At 38.7% G+C, this 22150-nt stretch overlaps 2 protein-coding genes and 1 long non-coding RNA gene across 6 annotated transcripts in view; 1 reads left to right on the forward strand and 2 right to left on the reverse strand.

Moving 5' to 3' along the window:
* On the reverse strand, window positions 1-13250 carry rsph4a (radial spoke head component 4A). The gene is made up of 7 exons (XM_077534385.1): window positions 12917-13250; window positions 8061-8286; window positions 5514-5810; window positions 3410-3859; window positions 2032-2173; window positions 1827-1944; window positions 1-1118 (listed from the first exon to the last, which is right to left on the reverse strand). The coding sequence occupies exons 1-7, from the start codon at window positions 13003-13005 to the stop codon at window positions 884-886; spliced, it is 1557 nt and encodes a 518-aa protein (XP_077390511.1). The 5' UTR covers window positions 13006-13250; the 3' UTR covers window positions 1-883.
* Window positions 10890-12859, reverse strand: LOC144027096 (uncharacterized). Its single transcript, XR_013285371.1, has 3 exons — window positions 11963-12859; window positions 11290-11520; window positions 10890-11006 (listed from the first exon to the last, which is right to left on the reverse strand). It is a non-coding gene; the product is annotated as an uncharacterized LOC144027096 (long non-coding RNA).
* Window positions 13054-22150, forward strand: part of zap70 (zeta chain of T cell receptor associated protein kinase 70) — a 17567-nt gene continuing 8470 nt past the window's right edge. The window contains exons 1-3 of one of the 4 annotated variants that reach the window (XM_077534379.1): window positions 13054-13328; window positions 16575-16813; window positions 18896-19036. The gene's annotated coding sequence lies outside the window, so the exon portion shown is untranslated. Of the gene's footprint in view, window positions 13329-16530; window positions 16814-18839; window positions 19037-22150 lie in introns of those variants that run through there. The other 3 variants (XM_077534378.1, XM_077534382.1, XM_077534381.1) reach the window with 3 other exon arrangements.

A 22150-nucleotide genomic window follows, 5' to 3' on the forward strand; every position in this document is an offset into this window, starting at 1 on the left:
TAATAATAATTCCTTTTTAATCCAATGAGTTGTGGCTTGATGATACATTTCCAAGGAGAAACAGAAGGAGGCATCTTTACAAATAGCTTCACTTTGCCTCATCCAATATGGCTATGGCGTCAACGTACCCACGACGCCACCGCAGTCTACTTTATGTGTGTGTACTGTAAATGCGGTCTATGATAATACTGTCAGCGGGCGCCACTCAATGGATAGATGCACGACAGTGCTACATAAATGTATCCAAATATATTGGGCAAGTTAATGCTGTCAGTATGGTATTCAGAATAATTGGGCCTGCCCATGCATTTCATGTGCCCCCCTTAAGCCTGGGTTCTGGTGACGGGTCTGCTGGCACGCCATGCTTTACTTGAAACAGGAGGCGCAGGTTTACGTGACTGATAAAGGATTATTAAAAAAAAAAAAAAAAACTCTCCCTGTCGCCCTTTTGCTCACGAGCGCCCCTAGCATCTGCCTTATCCGCCTATGGCAGGAGCGCCACTGAGTTTAGTAGAGAATCTGCCACTGCAATGGAATATTTTCGTGACATTTCATGGAGTCAACATTTCAATAATATTTCATAATTCATTGTTCTGTTGCAAAATAGGGCAGTCAGGTTTCTAAAAAGGCTTTTACTTTCTTCGTGGTGTGTGTGCTGGATTCAGAACGTTTGTGGTGATGTTATTGGCCTTCCCACCCCCCATGGTGGCATGTCCAGGACACAGGAGTGGAGTTACTTTGGGAACTGAGGTTGCAAAAAGTTACAACCGGCCGATAATCGTTACAATAATAATTTAATATTTGTTTGTCGTGGTAAACTCATGTCCTTTGGCTACTTTCTCTTAAGTTAGCGTCCAGCACACGTTGACGTTTTTTCACCGCCTCAGTCGTCATCCTCGTCCTGCTCCTCGTCCGAGTCTCCCTCCTCGGCCTCCTCAGCCGCCTGTTTCTCGTCCAGCGCGTCCTGCAGGGCCTGCTCCTCCTCCACGGTGGGGTCCACGTCTTCGGTGATCTCAGGCGCGCTCGGGTACTCGTTCTCGGGCGCCGGCGGCAGCAGCGGGCTGTAGCCGTCGCCCGGGTACTTCAGTCCCCAGCCCACATAGATGTTCTCAAACTTCCTACGGAGGAAACATAGTTGAGGGAAAAATGAGGCGGGGCTGGGAGGCGGGACTCTAGTCACGTGACTTGACTCGAGTCCAGCGAGGATTTTCTCGACTTGAAACTGCATCTGGTGTTGAATTAGTGGTGTGTGATACTGCAAATGTTGGTATCGATCCGATACCGAGTAAATACAGGGCCAGATCGCCGATATTGATATCGATACTTTTAGAAAATTATGGTCAGTATTTTTGAATTATTAAGTGTATTTCTTTTTTAAACAAAGGACAAATGTAGGACAAAGTTTGTTTTGTTCATTTTATATACGAGCAAATAATTGTCACGATTTACTCCAGTCTGACTCGCTAATGCTAATTAGCGCGCTACTCGCGGCACTTTTATCCCTCAAAAGAATGACTATTCATACAAAACGCTTCAGGAGAAGCATCTTAACATTACTCACCGACATATGAAAAAAAATAATTAACTTTTATTGGCATAACTTGATCGTGGCTTTTTCCTTCTACTCTCAATGTGGCTACAACTTAAGTGTATCAGAACCACAATGCCCCTAAATGGCCAAATCGGGTACAACATCAACAGCATTCCCAGTACACAAATAAGGGCAAGACTGTATCAAATAATTGAAATAAAATCAATTTTAGGACATTTAAAATCTGTACAGTATGTGACTTCCTCCCACCTTAGTGTAACCACGTTGAACTCACTTTGCGTAAGCGTAGGCGCATGCCCCCGGCCAGCAGTTGGAGCGCATGATGGCGATGGCGTGCTGGGAGGTGAGCGTGGATGACAGGCTAGAGCTCCACGGGACCGTCTCGAAGATTTCTGCCGGGGATTAAATAAGCCCAAATGTGAGGAAAAACGTTTGCCCGTTCGCCCCGCAGGTGAGTGCGAGAGTGGCGGCGTCCGTACCTGCGTCCTGCGAGAGCGGCGTGAGCAGCGGCGGCCCCACCTCGGGCTCGGGCTCGTCAGGGTCCTCCTCGATCTCCTCGCCCTCTTCCTCGTTGGACTCGTCTTCCGTTTTCACCGCTAAGTTCACCCACGTGCAGCGGCCCTGAAACGTCACGCCGCATCATGTGATTCCAGTTGCAATGTCATCTGAAGGTGCTTTTCTATTGGCTGCTGCGAGATGGCTCATGCATTAAAGTAATTACCATCATTATAGTTAGTTTTAAAATTTCAGTTAGTTTTTGTTGTTTTTTTAAAACAGTTTCGTTTTTATTTTATTTTGTTAACAAGGTTGTTTTTTGAATTTTCGTTTTAGTTTTTCTGTTAGGTTCAGTTAATTAAAATAACCTTGCTTATGACCTGAAGAGGTTGCTTAAAGCAATGGCATTTTTTTTTTCAGGTGGCAGCAGAGTATAAGAGATCAACCAGGGCATGTTCCAACAAGCTCTTTTCCCCAGCGTTTTCACCAGGTTCGTGAATAATGCTGAAACTTAGCTATATTCTAATGGAAGTAGATACAAAATATATATTTGATTTTATTTCCAATTTATTATAAAGAATTTTATAAATTTTATTTATTTGGAAATTTTATGTTATTATTTTTTATATTATTTTATTTATTTTTTATTATTATTATTATTATTATTATTATTATTATTATTATTTTCTTTATTTTATTTTATTTATTTGGAAATGTTATTTTATTATGTTTTTATTTTATTTTATTCATCATTATTATTAGTATTATTAGTCGTAGTCTGTTGTAGTAGTAGTAGTAGTAGTCTTTTAATTAATTTTATTTTATTTATTTGGAAATTTTATTTTATTATTTTGTATTTTATTTTATATTATTATTTTTATTATTATTATTATATTATTGTTTTATTTTATTTTATTAATTTAATTTTATTTATTTGGACATTTTATTAAATATAATAAATAATATTAATTTCCAATTTCTGTGTCAAACTTTTTTTTTTCCCCTGATGAAAGAGAGAATCTAATCTTTCTTTCGTAACTTCCATGATTTGATAGCAATAAAACAGTATTTGTGTGGGCCTTGCAAAATCAGTCCAAATCCAGTCAAACGAGTCAAAATGGCTGCCTGTCAATGAGTTAATACCATTATCAATAATAATTATAGAGTTTAATTTATCAGACACTGTATATTTGGAAAGGATGATATGTGAGGTCGCTTAAACCAATGGCAATTTTTACAAAACAAAACGCCGCAATAGTTGGCAGCAGAGTATAAGAGATCAGGCAGGGCCATGTTACAACGCTCTTTTTCCCCGGCGTTTTCACCAGGTTTGTGACTAATAATACACCAAGTTTGGCGTACCTGCTGCAGGATGTGCTGCGTGTGGTGCACCCATGAGGACAGGGAGTCGACGAGCTCGCCGACGGGGACGCCCTCGAACTCGGGGTTCTCCTCGATGCCGTCCTCAGAGGAGCCCTCCTCCTCAGCGCCCTCCTCCTCGATGGCCTGATAGAAGCCCTGCGGGCTGATCTGCGTGCCGGCCGAGATGCGGGCGATCTGCGCCCGCAGGTAGTTGGCCTCGTTGCCCGGGAAGGGCGGGTAGCTGACGATGGGGGCGTCCAGACGCCCCGTGAAGAACTTGCGGATCTGTCGGGCCACCGTGATCTGGGCCGGCGTCACCGACGGCAGCTTGGCCCACGGCAGGCCCGCTTCATTGCACACAAAGTACACAAACTTGTTGGCGCCCGTCCCCTTGGCCTCCTTGGGCACTACGGGCGGCGCCTTGTACGTCGACTGCGGGAGGGGGTCCATCTGGGTGCGGGAGAAAAAAAAAAATCACATCGTTAGTAACCTACATTTGGACCCAGATGGTCGAGAGGAAAGAAAATGGGTCCAAAAAGGGAGCCTTGAGGCACCCCTGCCATCAAAACAACGTTGAGATCTGCTCCAATCGAACAATATTATTAATTCATTATTTGTTATACATTATATATATATATATATATATATTTTACATTATTATTGATCTATTTATGACAATATTTGATTTCTAGATTTACTGCCCAGTACTTTTAATTATGGAATTATGTGTATGAAATGTGCAATATAAATAAAGCTGCCTTGCCTATAGTAATAAATAATAATTAATAATAAGAATAATGTTATTATTATATATTACTCTATAACTATTATATAAATTATTATTATATAAATAGAATACTCATATAATAATAATAATAATAATAATGTGACTCAATGAGCTATTTTCAGCAGTAAAAAAAAAATTATATTTTGTCTAAAACTAATTTGATAACTTCATTATTTTTCATGTACAATTAATAAATTTAAAAAGTAATTTTTCCTACTTGCTGTTGACTGAAGATGACATCACCTGTGCTGAAGAAGTAGGTAATGGCCAATCATGGCTCACCTGTTTTCTGAGGTTTGGTCAGCAAACTGAGCCATGATTGGTCGTTACCTATATGGAGGACCAAAACTGCTAAAAGTAAAAATAAATAAATAAATAAATAATGACTGACAGCAAAAATAAAAATGCATATAAAAAATACATAATTACAAAATTTAATACAAATGTATTTATTTATTTATATATATATATATATATATATATATATATATATATATATATATATATATATATATATACATACACACACACATTTTGTTCATTTTATTTCCATTTATATTTATTTTTGGGGATATAAATTCCTAATTATATATTTTCTTATATATTTTGTTTTATATACAATTAATACCTTAAAAAGTAATTTTTCCACTTACTGTCGACTGAAGATGACATCACCTGTGCTAAGTAGGTAAATCAGACCAAAACTGCCAAAATTCAAAATAAATAAGACTAAATAAATAAATAAATAACTAAAAGTGACAATAAAAATGGATATAAAAAAATATCATTTGAAAATTATATAAAAAAAAAATATAAATGGAAATAAAAATAATATATATATATATATATATATATATATATATATATATATATATATATATATATATATATATACATATATATATATATATATATATATATATTTGTATTTAATTTTTCAATTATTTTTTTATCTCCATTTTTAGTTTGACTTTGTCATTTATTTATTTTGAATTTTGGCAGTTTTCGTCCTCCATATTTACCTACTTCCTCAGCATAGGTGATATCATCACCAGTCGAAAGCAAGTGGAAAAAAATTCGTTTTGAAAGGCCTTCATTGTATATGAAAAAGAACAATGTTTTCAAAATCAGTCTGAATAAAATATTCACTTTTTAACTGCTGAAAATGAGTCAAATATTTGGTTCAATTAATTGTAAATAGAAAATGAAAGTGCTTTTGTTATATTAAAAAATAAACAATTTTACATGATTGGTTTGCATTTTTTTCTTTCACTTTTTTTGAAAAAAATAAAATAAAAAATAGCTGTCCGGTTTTACGTCGTTCATCTCGCGCTCGGCCTTCTCCTTGGCGTCGACTTCGCGCGCCTCTTCGTCGGCCACCTCCTCGGCGCCGTCGTCGTCCTCCTCCTCGCCCTCGGCAAACTCTGCCTCGGCGATGATGTAGCTGCGCTCGGTGCCCAGGATCTTTCCCCACAGGCGGCAGCGCTGCATGGTGTAGGACGACACCAGCTGCTTGAGCGCCAGGAAGACCCGCTGCATCTCCTCGCGGCCCAACCCAACGCCCGCCTGCTCCAGGAAGTATTCGATCTCGCTCACGTTGGGGAGCGCTGACTCCTGCGGCAAAAAATAAAAAATAAATAAATAAATAAAAATAAAAAGCAAAACAATACGGTCGGCGTAGTCAAAATTCTCGTACGCTAGTTTTACTACGCTAGTTTTACTATGCTAGTTTTACTATGCTAGTTTTCTACGTGTTCCCAATGATGGAGCACCTTGTGGTGCTTTGGGCAACTTTAACTTAGCGTCTTGTCATCAGGGTGCCACTAGATGGCGGCGATGCACTACTTCTGTCAAAATGAAACTCCTCAGCTCGCGTCAACAGAGTTCAATGCTTGGTAACACAATGGCACAGAACTGGTGGCAAAGCTACGGTGGCCTTGAAGCGCAAAACGCAAAAACAAACAAACTGAACGCGACTGCAAGTCAAAGAACACAAACCTAAAAAAAAATAAAAAAATAAAAAAAACACATACAAAAAGGTAATCACAAACAAATCAGAAAACACAAACCCAAAAAGAAGAAAAACAAAAAGGTAATCGCAAACAAATTAAAAAACACATACACACAAACAAAAACCAAAACACAAAAAACAAAAAAATAATCCCAAACACAAATCAGAAAACACAAATAAATAAATAAATAAATAAACAAAGAAATAAAATACGTACAAGCAAAAAACAAAAGACACAAAAAAGTCATCCCAAACACAAATCAAAAATCACAAACATAAAGAAAAAAAAAAAAAGGTAATGGTAAAAAAATAAAATAAAATTGAAAAAAAAAAAAAGTAATCCCAAACTCAAATCAGAAACCATAAAAAAAGAAAAAAACAAAACAAAAACAAACAGGTCATGGCAAACAAATGAAAAATATACGAACAAAAATTATGGCAACATTTTCCTAAATGGAAGTAGTTAGTAGGTGGAGGGAGGGCAGGAGGAATCATGGAACAGCCATTCAAGCTGAACCTCTCGTCCAATCATTCTTGAGTATGGTTCCTCTTGCCCTCCCTCTCCCCTCACATACCAACTACTTCCGTTAGGAAAATGTTGTAGTAATTGCAGTAATTGTGGGAATGCTGAAGGATATCTCGTCTGATTCCACATTACTTACAGTATTAATATCAACTTTTCCCCATTCATTTTCAATGTGACAGACATTGAACTTTTTCTAACTGTCACTTTCCACGCCCACGTCCGTACATATAACTTGTACTGATACTACTTGGTGGCACAGTTGGTAAAGTGCATTGTCCAGTAATCAGGAGGGTGTCATTTCATAATTTATCTCTCAATTTACTTCATAAGCATTCCACATGCATTCACCACTTAGCATTCAGCTTTCAGCATTCCCCCACAATTTCTCCAGAAATTGCACTTAGTCTAGTTCGTTTTGTTTTTGCGGTAACCTTTTTGTTGCTTTGTTCCGGTTTTTGTGTTTGTGTTTTCTGATTCGTGTCTGGGATTACTTTTTTGTTTTTTGTTTGTGTTTTTTTTTTGTTTTTTTTTTGTTTGGGATTACTTTTTATTTTTGTTTGTATTTGTTTTTTATTAGTTTGCTATTACCGTTTTTCCTTTTTTTTCTTCCTTTTTTTGTGTTTGTGTTTTCTGATTCGTGTCTGGGATTACTTTGTGTGTGTGTGTGTGTGTTTTGTTTGTGTGTTTTTTTGTTGTTTTTGCTTTTTTGTGTGTTTGTGTTTTCTGATTTGTGTTTGGGTTTACTTTTTTTTTTTTTTTTTTTTTGTCTTTTTTTGTTAGTTTGCCATTACCTTTTTACCCCCTTTTTTGTGTTTTCTGATTCGTGTCTGGGATTACTTTTTTGTTTGTATTTTTATTTTAAAATCGCATCTCAAGTGGACCGGAAGCCAATGCAAGTTGACTAATATCGTTGGCTAATATTGTGTTTTCTGAATTGTGTTTGTGACTACCATTTTGTTGGTGTGATTTTTGATTTGCTGTGGTGTTTTTGTCTCTTTTTTTTTCTTTTTTTTTTTTAAATTCGGTTTGTGTTTTTTGATTTGCAATTGTGTCCGTTTTTGTTTTTGCGTTTTGCACTTCAGGGCACTAATTCAGTCAACATGAAACTCGTCAACTCACTTCAACTTAGCGGATTGTCATCTGAATGCCACAAGATAGCGCCAGAGTCATGTTTTCATTGCTTAGGCCTGAGCACAAAAACAAAATCATGATTGGGTGCCCGCGAAATTCCGCTGATTGGCAAATTCCAAGCGGTGACACCCAGTTGGGAACACTCCCTTTCTTGAACGTAAACACCCCGCCCACGGATCCCGTCGATGGATCGCACCAGCTCGAATTCGTGCTCAGGGGCATCCTCGGGCCGGACGAAGAGGACCTTCTGCTGCTCGGCCAGCTCCTCGGCGGCAGTGGTCTGCTGGAGGTCCTGCAGGCTGCTCTGCGTGTCCTCATACAGGCGCAGCTTCACGTCATGACTCAGGTCCTCCATCACGTCCACCACGTCATGAGGACGCTCCTCGATCACGCGCATCAGCAGCCGCGAAAGGTGGTCGTACCTGACAAAATTGTTAATATGGATTTAATACACAAGTAAAGGCTAAACATGACATTCGGAGGAATAATAAGCAAATCAATGCGTCCGTTTTTAATTCATCTCCGGGGGCGGCCATTTTGCCACATTCTGTCAACTGAAAGTGACATCACAGTTGCTCGGCCAATGACCAATCATGGCTCTCATATTGTGAATGTCACATGACCAATTTTTGGCCCTTACCTGAGCAACTGTCATGTCACTTTCAGTCGACAGCAAGTGGCAAAATGGCTGCTTCCCGGTGAATTTTGCTGCTTAATTCGTATTACACAAATACAATATTCATCATCAGAATGCTGTGTTTGGACTAGTGTGGGCGCAAAGAGCACATTATAGTGAACAACTTTTAGATCATGCTATCTAAAATTACAGTAGTAATTAGTATGAGAATACAAATCTCTCCATTTTTTTTTCGTTTGAATTTCATCAGGCAGGAAACAAAGTGAGCAAGTAGAACGCATTTGACCAACAATTTTACTGAAGTTTATTCATTATTAAGTTGTTAACTTGTAGTGAATAATTAATAACTAATTAATATTTTTTTTTAAATATTTATGTGCTAAATCAAATGTAACTACTGGGCACTGGTTCTTGGCCAAAAGGCGCAAGCGATGCTTTTTTTTTTCTTTTCTTTTTTTTAACTTTATTCAATACTTTGCATTACAAGCTCGTGGACGTACAATAATGACGTCAGACTGTTTTACCCACTGATCTATATATATGACTGGATAGCCCCAGACTTTTGATTTCGCAAGGCCACCATATTGCTCCTCCCAAGAAACGTTTCTGGGCATAAAATACCCTATAGGTCGCTTGCACATCGTAATGCATCATGGGAGTTTTTTCTTCGGGCGCCATCTTGGGTGTCCGCCGGTTCACAAGGTACACTCGTGAGTTACACGGTAGAGCTCATCAACCTGATGTAATTTTCGCAGTATTTTCACGATTTACCGGAAGATCAAAAACAACGATACAGGCAGAAGGTGTCTCTGTGTGGTGGGATTGATCCTAATTACGTCCTGACCAAGGGTGAATTTTTTTTGACGGAGAAAGCTTGCTGGCCAAATGTGACATCTCTGGACATCTTTCACTACCTCGTGTTGACAACATGCTCCATAACACGCCAACAAATCCCTGGAGGCTTACAATTATTTTGTAAGCGGGTGGATACAGAGTGTAAACTTTAACATCGCATCAGAAGAAACTGTTGCTGTTGCACGTAAGTAAACCACATGGTGTTGGTAATTCTGCACACAAAAATGTTGATTTGTTCTCAGGCTTCCTGTTATCATTGTGTTTACATGCACAGCTGGGTTTACCTGATGTGGTTTTTCTAATCATTTTATAACAGGCAAATATGGCAGAGCGTATAAGAATAAAAAGTAACTGCACAGCCTCCCCGTGGCTTAATTAAATTTAATGCTACCCTTTCACTAGTTACATGTTACTTAATCAACTTATGCTAAATGGTTAAGGTTAACCACTCTCAGAGGACGTATTTTTAGTTTCAGTTTCCAGTACAATAAAACGTGTTCATGGTAACTACTGAGCATACTGACAGCTTTTCTTATGATCTCACGGTTAAGGAGGCTGTCACAACACCCAATTTCTGTCTGGTGCCGGATGGCAACAATTCCCATCACTTGTCACGACAACACCAATAGTATTACCAGGTATGTATTGCTTTACTTTTTGTAGTTTATTATTTAATTCTGTTTCATATTTTCATTACAATGTTTGTAATATTTTCAGATTCAGGCACAGATGAGTTTAACTGGACGGACTTCTGCGACTTTGTGGTGTGGACAAAGTGTGATTGAGCGAGTCCACCCAGATCGCTCGTTTTGGCCAGCTGGAAAAGCCAGAGTTTTTTTTCCCAAAATCCCCTCCTTACCTGAACTGCTCGGGAGAGCAGTTACTAGATCAGCAGTGGACTTCCAGTGTTCCTGCTCAACCGCTGTCACCTACCACTTGCTCATGTACTTCAAAGATGCGGAGTAAAGTAGTTTTTTTTGTGCTGCAGCACATTGTAAAATCAAATGATATCACTTGAAGTGTGCCAATCTAGACTGCCTCTTGGAAGTCTAGATTGGCACAGTGGACAGTGGTTTTGTGACAAGTGTGAAACAAGGATTATTGGGAAAACTGTAACAGTACTGGTACTTGTCTTACATTAAACAAATTTAAAAGAGAGCAACTTTTTCCTCTGTACATAGCATAATGAAAGTCATTGCATACCCCATCAACATTACATCATACCGTCATACTCTTAAAATAATGGCCTAATATTTTGACACAAATTATCAACCCTCGTGAGGATAAGCAGTAAGGAATTTTAATGTAAATATCTCAGGATGGTAGGCACCTGTGCTAAAATAAACTGCATTAATTAACAGTTCAATTTTATCCCTGAAATTACTACATCTAATCATTATTCACTTCATTTTTTGTGCTTTTAGAAATAATAGAGATTTATGCCATTACTTTAAGAGGGACCATATTGCCATATTGAGTCAAATCCTGTCATTTGTATTATGTATAGCTTTGTAAACAAACCCAACAATAGAATTTGTATATTCGCTGCCTTTATTAGCGCCAAACAAACAGTCGCATGTTGTCCTCCTTCAATGCTCGCCTTCGTTTCCATCATGTCATTGGCAATCAAGTCGGTGTGGCATGAGATCCCTAAAGAAATAATAAATAATAAAAAAAAAAAAAGATCACAAAAAAATACATACCAGTAATAGGTTTAATATAGTACAGTAGTATAGTTTTTTTGTCAGTGTAAAAGAAATGTACACATTTTGTTGCATTTTTTAATGTATGAACATTGCTACAGGCAAATACTTATTTCTATAAACACTTCCAAATGTCTCTAAAATATAAGGTGCGTGTACACACACAAACATAAACACATACATTCACTCATGCATACAATATATCATGTAATGAATTCTGAGTGGCATACCAGTGTCAATGATGTCAGCAGTACTTGAGGGTACAGGTTACTGGAGCCATCTGGCTGCATAACTGCAACAAACTCTGCCACTTCGAGTCGTCTTTTCTTTGCTTGTCTCTCCTGTGCACGTTCATATCTTGGCACCGACTGGGCTGAGACATAGATGTTGTAACTTGGGACCCAACTTTAATGTTGGAGCCCAGTCGGGATGATTGGACAGAAAAACGGGCGCAGGGCGACCTGTTAAAATAAACAAATATATAAACAAATAAAATATGGAAAGACTGGTTATTTTACCGCAGTAGGGTGGCCGTGAATAAGTTCTTTAGCATGATGTGTAGGCTACCGGGGTCTGTTTACTTGCATCACCCCCGGGGGTCTGTTTTCTTGCATCACCCCCTTCTGTCTCTTTTTTCCAAGTTTACATTTTGCCACCAAAAAACATGTTATCGGCATTAAGAGCCCAAGACTAATCAATCCAATTTCAGCAGTAAACACTTTGCACTGGCACTACTTGGGTGAAAATGTTCGATGTTAGCTTTCGGCTAACGTCCGCTAGCCAGCTTGTACTAACGAACTTGCTTGCTCATGAATCCAAAACATAAGCAACTTGCCCATATATGGGCGGTCGAAACGTTATTAATCCTTATGCATTAAATTAAATAAAGGTAAACAAGCTTACCGCTCACAAAGTGATCACTGCACACACGAGCCCAAAGTAACGACTTCCCTCCGGAGTCCGCACTCCTCTGTCTCCAGGCCCTGGTTCCTAATTATTTTCGGAATTCGGAAAAAAGACCGACCATTTTCCCCCTTGGCTTTGTTCGAACAGCCAACGATGCAGGAACAATGTACCATTTTAAACGCAGAAAACAAACGTGATAGATACGTGTTAGACCGAATCGCTACGTAAATGGAGGCCACCCAGCATGGCGACTACGAGAAATCCGAGGCGGAAGTGACGACATGTGCAAGCGACCTATACATTTTACAGTTTCCAAATTGTAGAACATTTGAGACAGTACTTAGTAGGAACAGCACGATTTATGGCGTTTTAAATTTAGGAAACATAAACAAGAGGACTGCGATTGGCTGGCGAGCCAGCTAAGATCGGCTCTAGCCACCCTTGTGAGGAACAAGCGGTTCAGAAAATGGATGGATGGATAAACAAGAGGACTGCAGACATTGTTCAGTTTGCGTTCATTACATGTAGAAATTATATGCTTATAAAAGTAGCCTGCTCGCGAGTTGGGAGTAACAAGATGGCGGCCCTGTGACCCTGTACGCTTGCACTGGCGTGTATGGGCGAGCGGCTATCCAGTCATATATACATGTCAGTGGTAATGCAGCGACCCCAATCGACGATAGCCGACACAGGTCAAACAACCAGAAACGCGAAACGTAAATGATGGTGTTATGTGCTATTCAATATAAATACCATCTAAATTTAGTACGTAACAACGTTTAGTCTTGGATTCTTTTTACATGTCTTCAAACCTTTTCAATTCTTGTCGCATCGTTCAGTCGATTTTTCTCGGCCACCATCGCAAAATAACAGTTGGCGCTTTGTTGCCATTTGAAAAAGTTGTCGAATAAACGCGATTTATCAAAAACAACAAATGAGGTTTGAACTCACATGTTTAAGTTGCTTTTGCTGCTGCTTTTCATGAGGAAAGCTTTGAAAGAAGCAGCCACCTGCAGGCTGACCTGCTGCGTTCCGTCCATCTTGGCTTCCTGCCTTCCTTCTTTCGCCTTCGACGGGAGAAAAAAAAAAGTGAGGACGCTTCACAACTCGGACGCGCTTTTCCTTTTCAACAAAGTTGAAGACGCTTAATCCGTCTCCGGTGCTCGCTAGGAGAAGCCGAAAACGAATGACAGTTTAGCGGCGTCGCCAAAAAGTGCGTCGAGCAAACGTACAACGTCACTCCCAACAGGGTAGCCGGCCAGCCACGGTGGTTGCCATGGAAACAAAAACACATCGGTGGGCTGGCGAGATGATGATGTCACAGGGTTCCCATTCCCTAGCGGCTCCTTCAAAAGTCTTAAAGGTATTTGAAAACAAGGCTTTAATTAAACAGAATTAAAATGTAGTAAATCGGTCAAAAGTGCTAACATATGTTAACACTTGATGAGTACAATTTGATGACTGAAAACAGTCAACTTGTGATAACCAGCAAAACAATGACGTCGTTTTAGTCTGGCGTCTTCAAATCAGATTCACGTCCTCGCTGTGCTATACTTGAGAGTTTGATACCAAGTAAATACCGGTGCCAATATCGCCGATACCGATACCAAGTACTTTTATGTCCATAAAATATGATGGTATTTTAAAATCATTTGTCCTATTAAATAACTTGATTTTCCTTTTTTTGTTGAAGTTGCAAATTAGACTTTCTTGTTATGTTCTTAAAAATAATAATAAAAACAATTCATTAAAATAATTTTTTTCTCCTCAGTTTTATTACTTAGTTTAATTTTTTCTCACAATTGTCTAAAAACTTTCTTCAGTTATTTTTTTTAAACTTTTTTTAAAATGTCTTTTTTCTAAACTAAAGTATCTTTCTTCTCTTCCAAGATAAAATATTTGTTCTTGAAAAAAAAAAGTCTCAAAAAACATCTTTTAACGAAGAAAATTGTAATTCCTAAGAAAAACTTTTTTCAGATTTTTTTTCACTCACTCATTCACACATGTAAGCTTCTGTGAGTGAGTGAGTGAGTGAGTGAGTGAGTGAGTGAGTGAGTGAGTGAGTGAGTGAGTGAGTGAGTGAGTGAGTGAAAAAAAACAAATCCGTGCGTGCTGTCAAGTTGCCACGTGAGTGACGTCACGCAGCCGACAAATTCGCCCAGCCCTGTTTGCAACACGCCATCCCCCGCTCTGCGATTGGCTGGAGGGGTGTAAACACTGTCTTTCCACAGAAACGTCCCGCTGTTTACAAAACAAACAGAAAATGGCAAAATACAGACTGGGGCGGTGAGGGTTTAGGACAAAATCACCACCAGACATTAAGAGAAGCCCAGAGCTGTAAATTGAAAAGAAGGTTGTCTGTTTAAATCCTGTGTTTAAAAAGTGCCTTTTCCTGAGTGAAAACGGCAGACCAGGCCTTTAATTAAAGCTACTATATGGAGGATTTCCCAAAAAAATATCTTAACAATAGCCTTTTTATTTGACTATTTATGACTGAAACATATTCTAATTAGTAGATCAACATCTTAGCTGTTCACAATGGGTACTCCTTCAAGCCTCTGGCCAATATTATTTAGGAAGCGTCCGGTCCGAATCCTTCGAATTTCCCGCCCTCTGTCTGCGGGATGTGATGTCATGCACGTTCTCGTCAGTTGTTTCCTGTGGTCGCGAAGACGGAACTAGTACAGATTTTCGCTGCCCCAAACACCCGCTGTTACTCCGCGGAAGGCTACTTAAAAAAAAATGAAAACAATGTCAAGTGCCACGGAAAAAAAAAAATCTAAACTTGATAGTGACCGACGCCGGGCAAGAACGAGAGTGAACATTGGTTTGACATTTCAGCGGTGGAGAGAGTTGAGATCGGACTTGGATTAGAAAAGTGATTCACAGCTGGCTTTCTTTCTACTCCAAAAGAAGCGAGTATCTTGACATTTAGAAGAAAATGTGTTGTTTTCAAATAGCAGTAACCTCAAGATCGATCACTTCTCAGTCGTAACTATTGGGGTGAAAGTGAGGTGGACGGCAACATTTAGCGTGAAAGGGGCGGCAAAGTTGAATGTAATAGAACAGAATGACTTTATGAAGAAGAGACGTTCCATTCCGCGGCGTTTCAATCAGGCTATCCATCCATCCATTTTCTTGACCGCTTTATTCCTCACAAGGGTAGCGGGGGCTGCTGGCTCCTATCTCAGCTGGCTCTGGGTAGTAGGCAGGGGACACCCTGGACTGGTTGCCAACCAATCACAGGGCACACAGAGACGAACAACCATCCACACTCACATGCACACCTAGGGACAATTTGGAACGCCCAATTAACCTGCCATGCATGTCTTTGGAATGTGGGAGGAGACCGGAGTACCCGGAGAAGACCCACGCGGGCACGGGGAGAACATGCAAACGCCACCCAGGAAGGTTCGAGCCTGGACTCGAACCGGAGACCTCAGAACTGGGAAGCGGACGTGCTAACCACTCGACTACCGTGCCGCCCTCAATCAGGCTAAATGTTGCCTTATTTTCCTCCGTGAAAACAGCCTATTGTAGCTACATTATGCTAACGGAATGTGAACGGTACTACTGAATGGCGATAACATTCACGGCCATATCACACTAAGTAGTGAATGGGTCTATATGTTTATCACAATCGTCAATTTCCATAAATGACAGCCCACCTTTCGGCTAATGCACAATGACGCTAGCCTGGGGGCGTCATACACTAATAATGACTAGAATCAGGTTGACGTCCGTCGAGCGGGGTGACTACAATATGTAACTGCATATTAACATCGGAATGAGGTCCAATTAATTGACGTAATTTGCACATCGTTTTGGAGTACAGCACAGGACTGGTCTTCGACCAACTAAAGCAATATGATCTGCACATCCCGTGGACATCAATTGTTTAGTGGGGATCGAGAGTCTCATCCCGTGAAGTGGCCAGCTTTGTATAACATTATAAAACTTCTTACCTCTGAAAACATAGTTTAATAGGATATGAAGAGCCCAGTCGTCAGTATTGAGGTCGTGCACGTACGAGTGCGCGCAGCGTGTACGAGCGTGCAGTTTGTTTTCGCCCACAGGTGGCAGTAGCGATTTGAAATTTGAAATCTTCCATATAGCTGCTTTAAAGAAAATTGTAATTTCTAAGAAAAACTTTTTTGAGTAATACATTTTTTTTTAAATTTTTTGACAGCTTTTTTCTTCTTAAAAATAATTTAAAAACTAATTATATTTTTTCACCTTAATTTTTATTAGTTTAACTTTTCCTCAGAATTCTCTTTTATTTGTACTTTTTACAATTTTTTTTAAACTAAAGTAACATGAAATAAATATTTCTTTTTTTAAAGAAAACATCTGTTCTTGAAAAAAAATCACAAAAAACATTTTTGAACAAAGCAAAATTTTGCTTTCTAAGAAAAACTTTTTTGAGAAATACATAATTTTTCATTTTTTTTGACCGCTTTTTTTATGAAGTTTTTGTCTTGATGAAAAGGACAATCATTTTTGTACTTTATAATAATAATAATAATAATAATAATGCTTATTTACATGTTTATTTGTGAGAAACTTCTTTCAATTGTTTGACTGTACTTACCCGGCTGAGCCGGCACAGATGACGTGGAGGAAGGCATCTTCGGGCAAGGCGCCCCGGGAGCTGGTGCAGGACCTTGGCGGTGGGACCCGAGGAGCGGGCGGTGGTGGCGGCAGCGGGGAGCCGTCGGAGGGCGGCCGGGCGCAAGCCCGGAAGAGTGGCGGCGTCTCGCACTGTGACCCCGACACAGGCAGCGGGATGCTCTTCCTCAGCAGCATGATGGTGGCACACACCGGCTTCTACGAGTGCCCTCACACAAGGTACGCAACAGCCTCTACAGTTTGATACGAACACATTGATTTGCTTTCTTAACTACGAGAAATTATCTTGATTGAGAGCAGTGGTTATTTTTTGGAAAAAGTCATTTTCCACAGAAAGTTTATTTTTGCGATAAAAAATAATAATAATAATAATTCCCCCCCCGCCCCCATTATTTTTGAAATATGAAACAGATGTGCATGTGCCCCCAGGATTAAATGAAGCTCGTGGTAATTTACAACCCACAAACAGTGCGGCGCAGGCTACTGTAAAGTACAATAATTCAGACTCACGTAATGGACTATAGAGCGTTTTCATGACGCGTCATCAACCCGGAAGCAGCCATCTTGGAAGATACTCCGTTGTCCACACTCCGCACCACAACAGAGACTTCGTTGAGGACAATGGTGAACCTTTGTCCATCAGTTGTTGATTTTGATTAAAGTGTATTCCATATTCACTTTGGAAATAAGATAACCATTAATAATTAATAGATGACTATTTTTTCTTTATTAACTAAAACATTATATATATTTAAAAAAAAAAAATTACAGATGGAATACAAAATGCATCAAGCTAGATGTTTCTGTATTAATTGCAACTATCCGGTCAATACGTAGTGAGCTGTTCTCAGTAAAGTCAATGACAGAAGTTTGTTACAATTCAACAATCTGAATGAAAGGATAATATAATAGTAATACAATAGCGGTCTCTAGTGGTGAGAACATTCATTAATTTTGTTGCATATACATGCCTGAACTGCAAAGATGTAGCCTAAAGATATTTCTAAAAGATTTGCTATTTATAGTAATCATTGTTACTGTATTGTTATGGAAGACAACATACAGCATGTCATTCAGCAGCACACACATTTATTCAGGAAAAGCCATCCATCTCAATCGTATTATAAATACAACATAACAGTGTATATAAGGAATGTATTCTAAATTATTCTATGGCAAAACAAACCTTTCTTCGACCTTTGGAAAAAAAAAATATATACATACATGAAGTCAACAGAATTTCAAACCACAAGTAAACTGTCTGAAGTGCAAAACTTCACAGCAGTTCACTGCAATACTTATAATTCTTCAGAGGTTTCTTTCCCTTTTTTGATCCAGACTGTGGTGCATTGATGACTGAGTAATGTGTCTCCCACACCCATCCACACACCATTTGGTAGTAAGCCTCCAAACCTTTGTACCATTTAAGGTAGTCTGCTGTGTACGGGCTCGACGAGAAAATCAGGTAGTTAGTTCACAATGTCATGCTATGTAATTGAAGGAAGCACCATCTCGTACGCATATTAAGGTATTTGTTCTACTGTGGTTGCCGTAGTTGGCGATCCAAGATGGCGGGATCTTCTGCGCATTCGCGTCACTGATCGTGCAGGGTCACCCATAGAGTCTTGACAATGCCTATGCAGGCCGTTAAGGTCACAGGGCGGTCATCTTGGGACTCCGACCTCGCGAGCAGTGTACAGATGAGATAAAGACGGCTTGTAGGCTCTTAGTATTGTACGGAGCCCCTAAGGTGACATGGTAGAAAAAGAAAAAAAAAACCTTTGCGTTCCCTCGCAAAACATCTTTGCGTTCTCTCGCAAAGATTGCGTTCCCTCGCAAAACAACTTTGCGTTCCCTCGCAAAGACTGTGAGGGAATGCAATCTTTGCGAGAGAGAAACAATTGAATGTCTGTGGTCTGATTTGAAAAGAGCTGTGAATAGGAAATGCTCGGACAATTTCGGAGTATTTTTGCTAATACGAAAGGGCAATTATTGTTGCGTTAAAATGTGACACAGACATTTGACAACACATTATTCTCTACATTTTTAATTCTCCTATTAAATGATCTAATTTTGTTGTTTTGAGATGCACAGTCACAATAATGGTGGATTTTATTTTTTTAAGTTTATATTTTAAAAAATGGCATTTTAGCTGGGGTGTGTAGACTTTTATATTACACACATCATACATACTGTACATTTGCTCACAGTCAAGAAGGGTTTTGGTTTAGTTTTTTTTTTCGCATTTCACTGTGGTCGCAATGGTTCAATTGGTGATTAAGGAATTATTCAATAAAACAGGTGCCCTCGTTGGCGTTAGTGTGTCTGCAAGTAACATCGACTTTCATACCACTGCTGACGTGACAGCACCTGACACTACACACACCAGCAGATGCATCCTATCTCTCAAGCAACAACCTTGGTCTACTTTTGAAGGAAGAAGTAAGTCACTTTTGTCACTTTTCTTTTTTAACTTTCACAATATATTTATTAATATTCATCAAATCCAGAGCAGCGCCATTCCAAACAATGTGAATTTATAATTTCAGACGTTTCTTTGCATTGAAATTTATATTTGAGTCCGAGTACGCATTTTAAAGACGTGCTCAGTTTTCTTGTTCAGTTCCCATTCAGTAACTGTGAATATGAACGTGAATGCTTGTTTGTCTCTGTGTAACTCATAATGGACTGGCAACCAGAAAATGTAGTGTACTATTAGCCAGCTGTTATTACTACTATTAGCCAGTAAGAGTTTGTATTAGTTACAATTTACAATTAGTGCATTGATATAAAATCATTCCAGTGGTATGCTTTGGTTAGTGTCCTAGATGTGACAAGCAAAACAACCACAAAAAAAAAAAAAAATTGTCCAGCATACTTAACAGTGTTGAGCTCATCATAAAAATGTAGAGCACGTTCATCTTTTGAGGTTAACTTACACATCTCAAATTAAAATTATGAGAACCTTTATTTTCAATCCACACGAATAATTTAAGAACATTACTGGTTTGCTGCATTGTGCGATGTTTTCATTTAGTCAAGTTGAAATTAACTTTTTCGATTCAGGGCATTAAAAAGTACATTTGATGTTGAGCTCTAAAATGTTTTCCTCTCATACAAAGGCATAGTGCAAAAATATACATGCCACATTTCAATACACTAACATTTACCAACTTATGTTCTCATAATAATAATAATAATAATAATAATAAAATTACACATTACTATGCACTAACATTCATCAACTTACATTTTTGTCTGAATAGCAAAAAAAAAAAAAAAAAAGAATTTGAAAATTTAGGTTGACAGCATTTCTTTAATTTTCTAGCATGTACAAAATTAACAAAACAGCTCAAATAGGTCCACTCAGTTATGCACTTTGTAAATGTTTGATTAATGCCAGTTTAGATAAGTCCAAAAAAAATTCTAGTTGTCAACAGTTTTGGCCTATATATTACTGAATTTAATCATGTTTAAAGAAACCTGCGTGTGTGTCTGTGTGGGGCCGCTGTGTACTTTCGAGTCTAATAGTGGATTGTCCAATTAAAACAAAATACAAATGTTCTTAGTTTAACAAATGCAATTTTTGCAAATCCCAATAATAATGTACTTAACAGCTGCTGTCAATGTAAAATTGAGTTGAGAGAGCTGTATTTAAATATAAAAAGTTTTATTGGGTAGTCTGACCATAGTCTTCTTTGTAATTTTGACCTGTGTGAGAGGAATAAAATAATAATAGACTTAGACTTGACTTTATTGATCCCTTTGGGATGGCTCCCTCTGGGAAATTTACATGTCCAGCAGCAATAAGAACAGATAATAAAATAAAAAATAATTCAATCAATCAATAAATAAGGTTATTACACCAGAGATTGAATTAGTAGTAGTAGTAATAATAATAATAATAATAATAATAATAATAATAATAATAATAATAATAATAATAATAATAATAATAATAATAATAATAATAATAATAATAGCGGCACGGTAGTCGAGTGGTTAGCACGTCCGCTTCCCAGTTCTGAGGTCTCCGGTTCGAGTCCAGGCTCGGACCTTCCTGGGTGGAGTTTGCATGTTCTCCCCGTGCCCGCGTGGGTCTTCTCCGGGTACTCCGGTCTCCTCCCACATCCCAAAGACATGCATGGCAGGTTAATTGGGAGCTCCGAATTGTCCCTAGGTTTGCTTGTGAGTGTGGATGGTTGTTCGTCTCTGTGTGCCCTGCGATTGGCTGGCAACCAGTCCAGGGTGTCCCCCGCCTACTGCCCAGAGCCAGCTGAGATAGGCGCCAGCAGCCCCCGCGACCCTTGTGAGGAATAAGCGGTCAAGAAAATGGATGGATGGATGGATGGATAATAATAATAATAATAATAATAATAATAAGAAGAAGAAGAAGAAGAAGAAATAAAGGGAGAAAAAAAAAACTAAATGAAAAAAAAAATCCAAGGCGGCTTTACTATGCATTCTACAGATACAAATTAAAGATAATTTGTGACAAATAGAGTGTCCATAATTACATTATTATTTTTCACAAAATTTCCAAAAATAGACCAAGTAAAGTCATAACAATTCATTCCTATTTGCTGCTAAGCATGTTACACCCTAAAAACGTATTGGTCAAATTTACCCCCCCCCCCAAAAAAAAGGTTAAATTTGACCAATCTAGCTTTATAATTACGTGTCCGACGACAGATCCTTTGACAGTGGTGTCAGAGTCCAGTCCACGATGGCCTGAGTCCTGCATGTTTTAGAGGTTTCCCACATCCAACGCAGCTGATTCATATTCAAGCTCATCAGCACGCTCAGAAGTAGCTCGATAATGATCCTGATTATTGAATCAGGTGTGTTGGAGTAGAGAAAAATCGAAAACATGCAGGACTCAGACCCTCGAGGACCGAACTCTTGACACATGTGGGTTAAAATAACCACTCTAAAATGGTAGGTGTTTTCAACCGATATATATATATTGGTGATTGGCAACTGACACAAATTGGTCATTCTGACCAAGATATTGGTTAATAGACACACATTCCCATTTCCAATACAATACAATAAATTGATACAATAAATATATTTCCTAGTGATCTATCTAGACTTACTTTTTTGTAATCAATTTCATTGTTTTTTTGGCTAACCAATAAAATTGGTATGCCCGTAACCACCCGGAATGGTCAATGTCTGACCAGTTAATCAAGCCAACATGAGCTTAACTATTGGTATTTTTTTTTTTTTTTTTTTTTTAACCAATCAATTTTTAGAATGTATTTTGGCATTTGTTTCCATTGACCTGTTGTCAAAGTTTTCCCCTCAACTAAAATCTGATTTCATCTTCAGTGCCTAAAAATAGAGCGCAGCTTCACATGCATTCTTAGCTCTCATTTGTCCGTTGCGGCTTCTAAAAGCGTTTGTTGTGGTCAAAAAATGTTAGGTCACAGCAGATTCCTTTCTGTGGCCACTTTGTAGTTGTCCATTGCGGGTGTTGCGTTGGTAAAGTTTTGTGTGTGCTGCTAGGAAGCTGAGGTTTTCGCACGGCCCCTCATAAACTTGTCATACAAA

Source organism: Festucalex cinctus, chromosome 10 (genome assembly GCF_051991245.1).
Source record: "Festucalex cinctus isolate MCC-2025b chromosome 10, RoL_Fcin_1.0, whole genome shotgun sequence".
NCBI classification, from domain to species: Eukaryota; Metazoa; Chordata; class Actinopteri; order Syngnathiformes; family Syngnathidae; genus Festucalex; species Festucalex cinctus.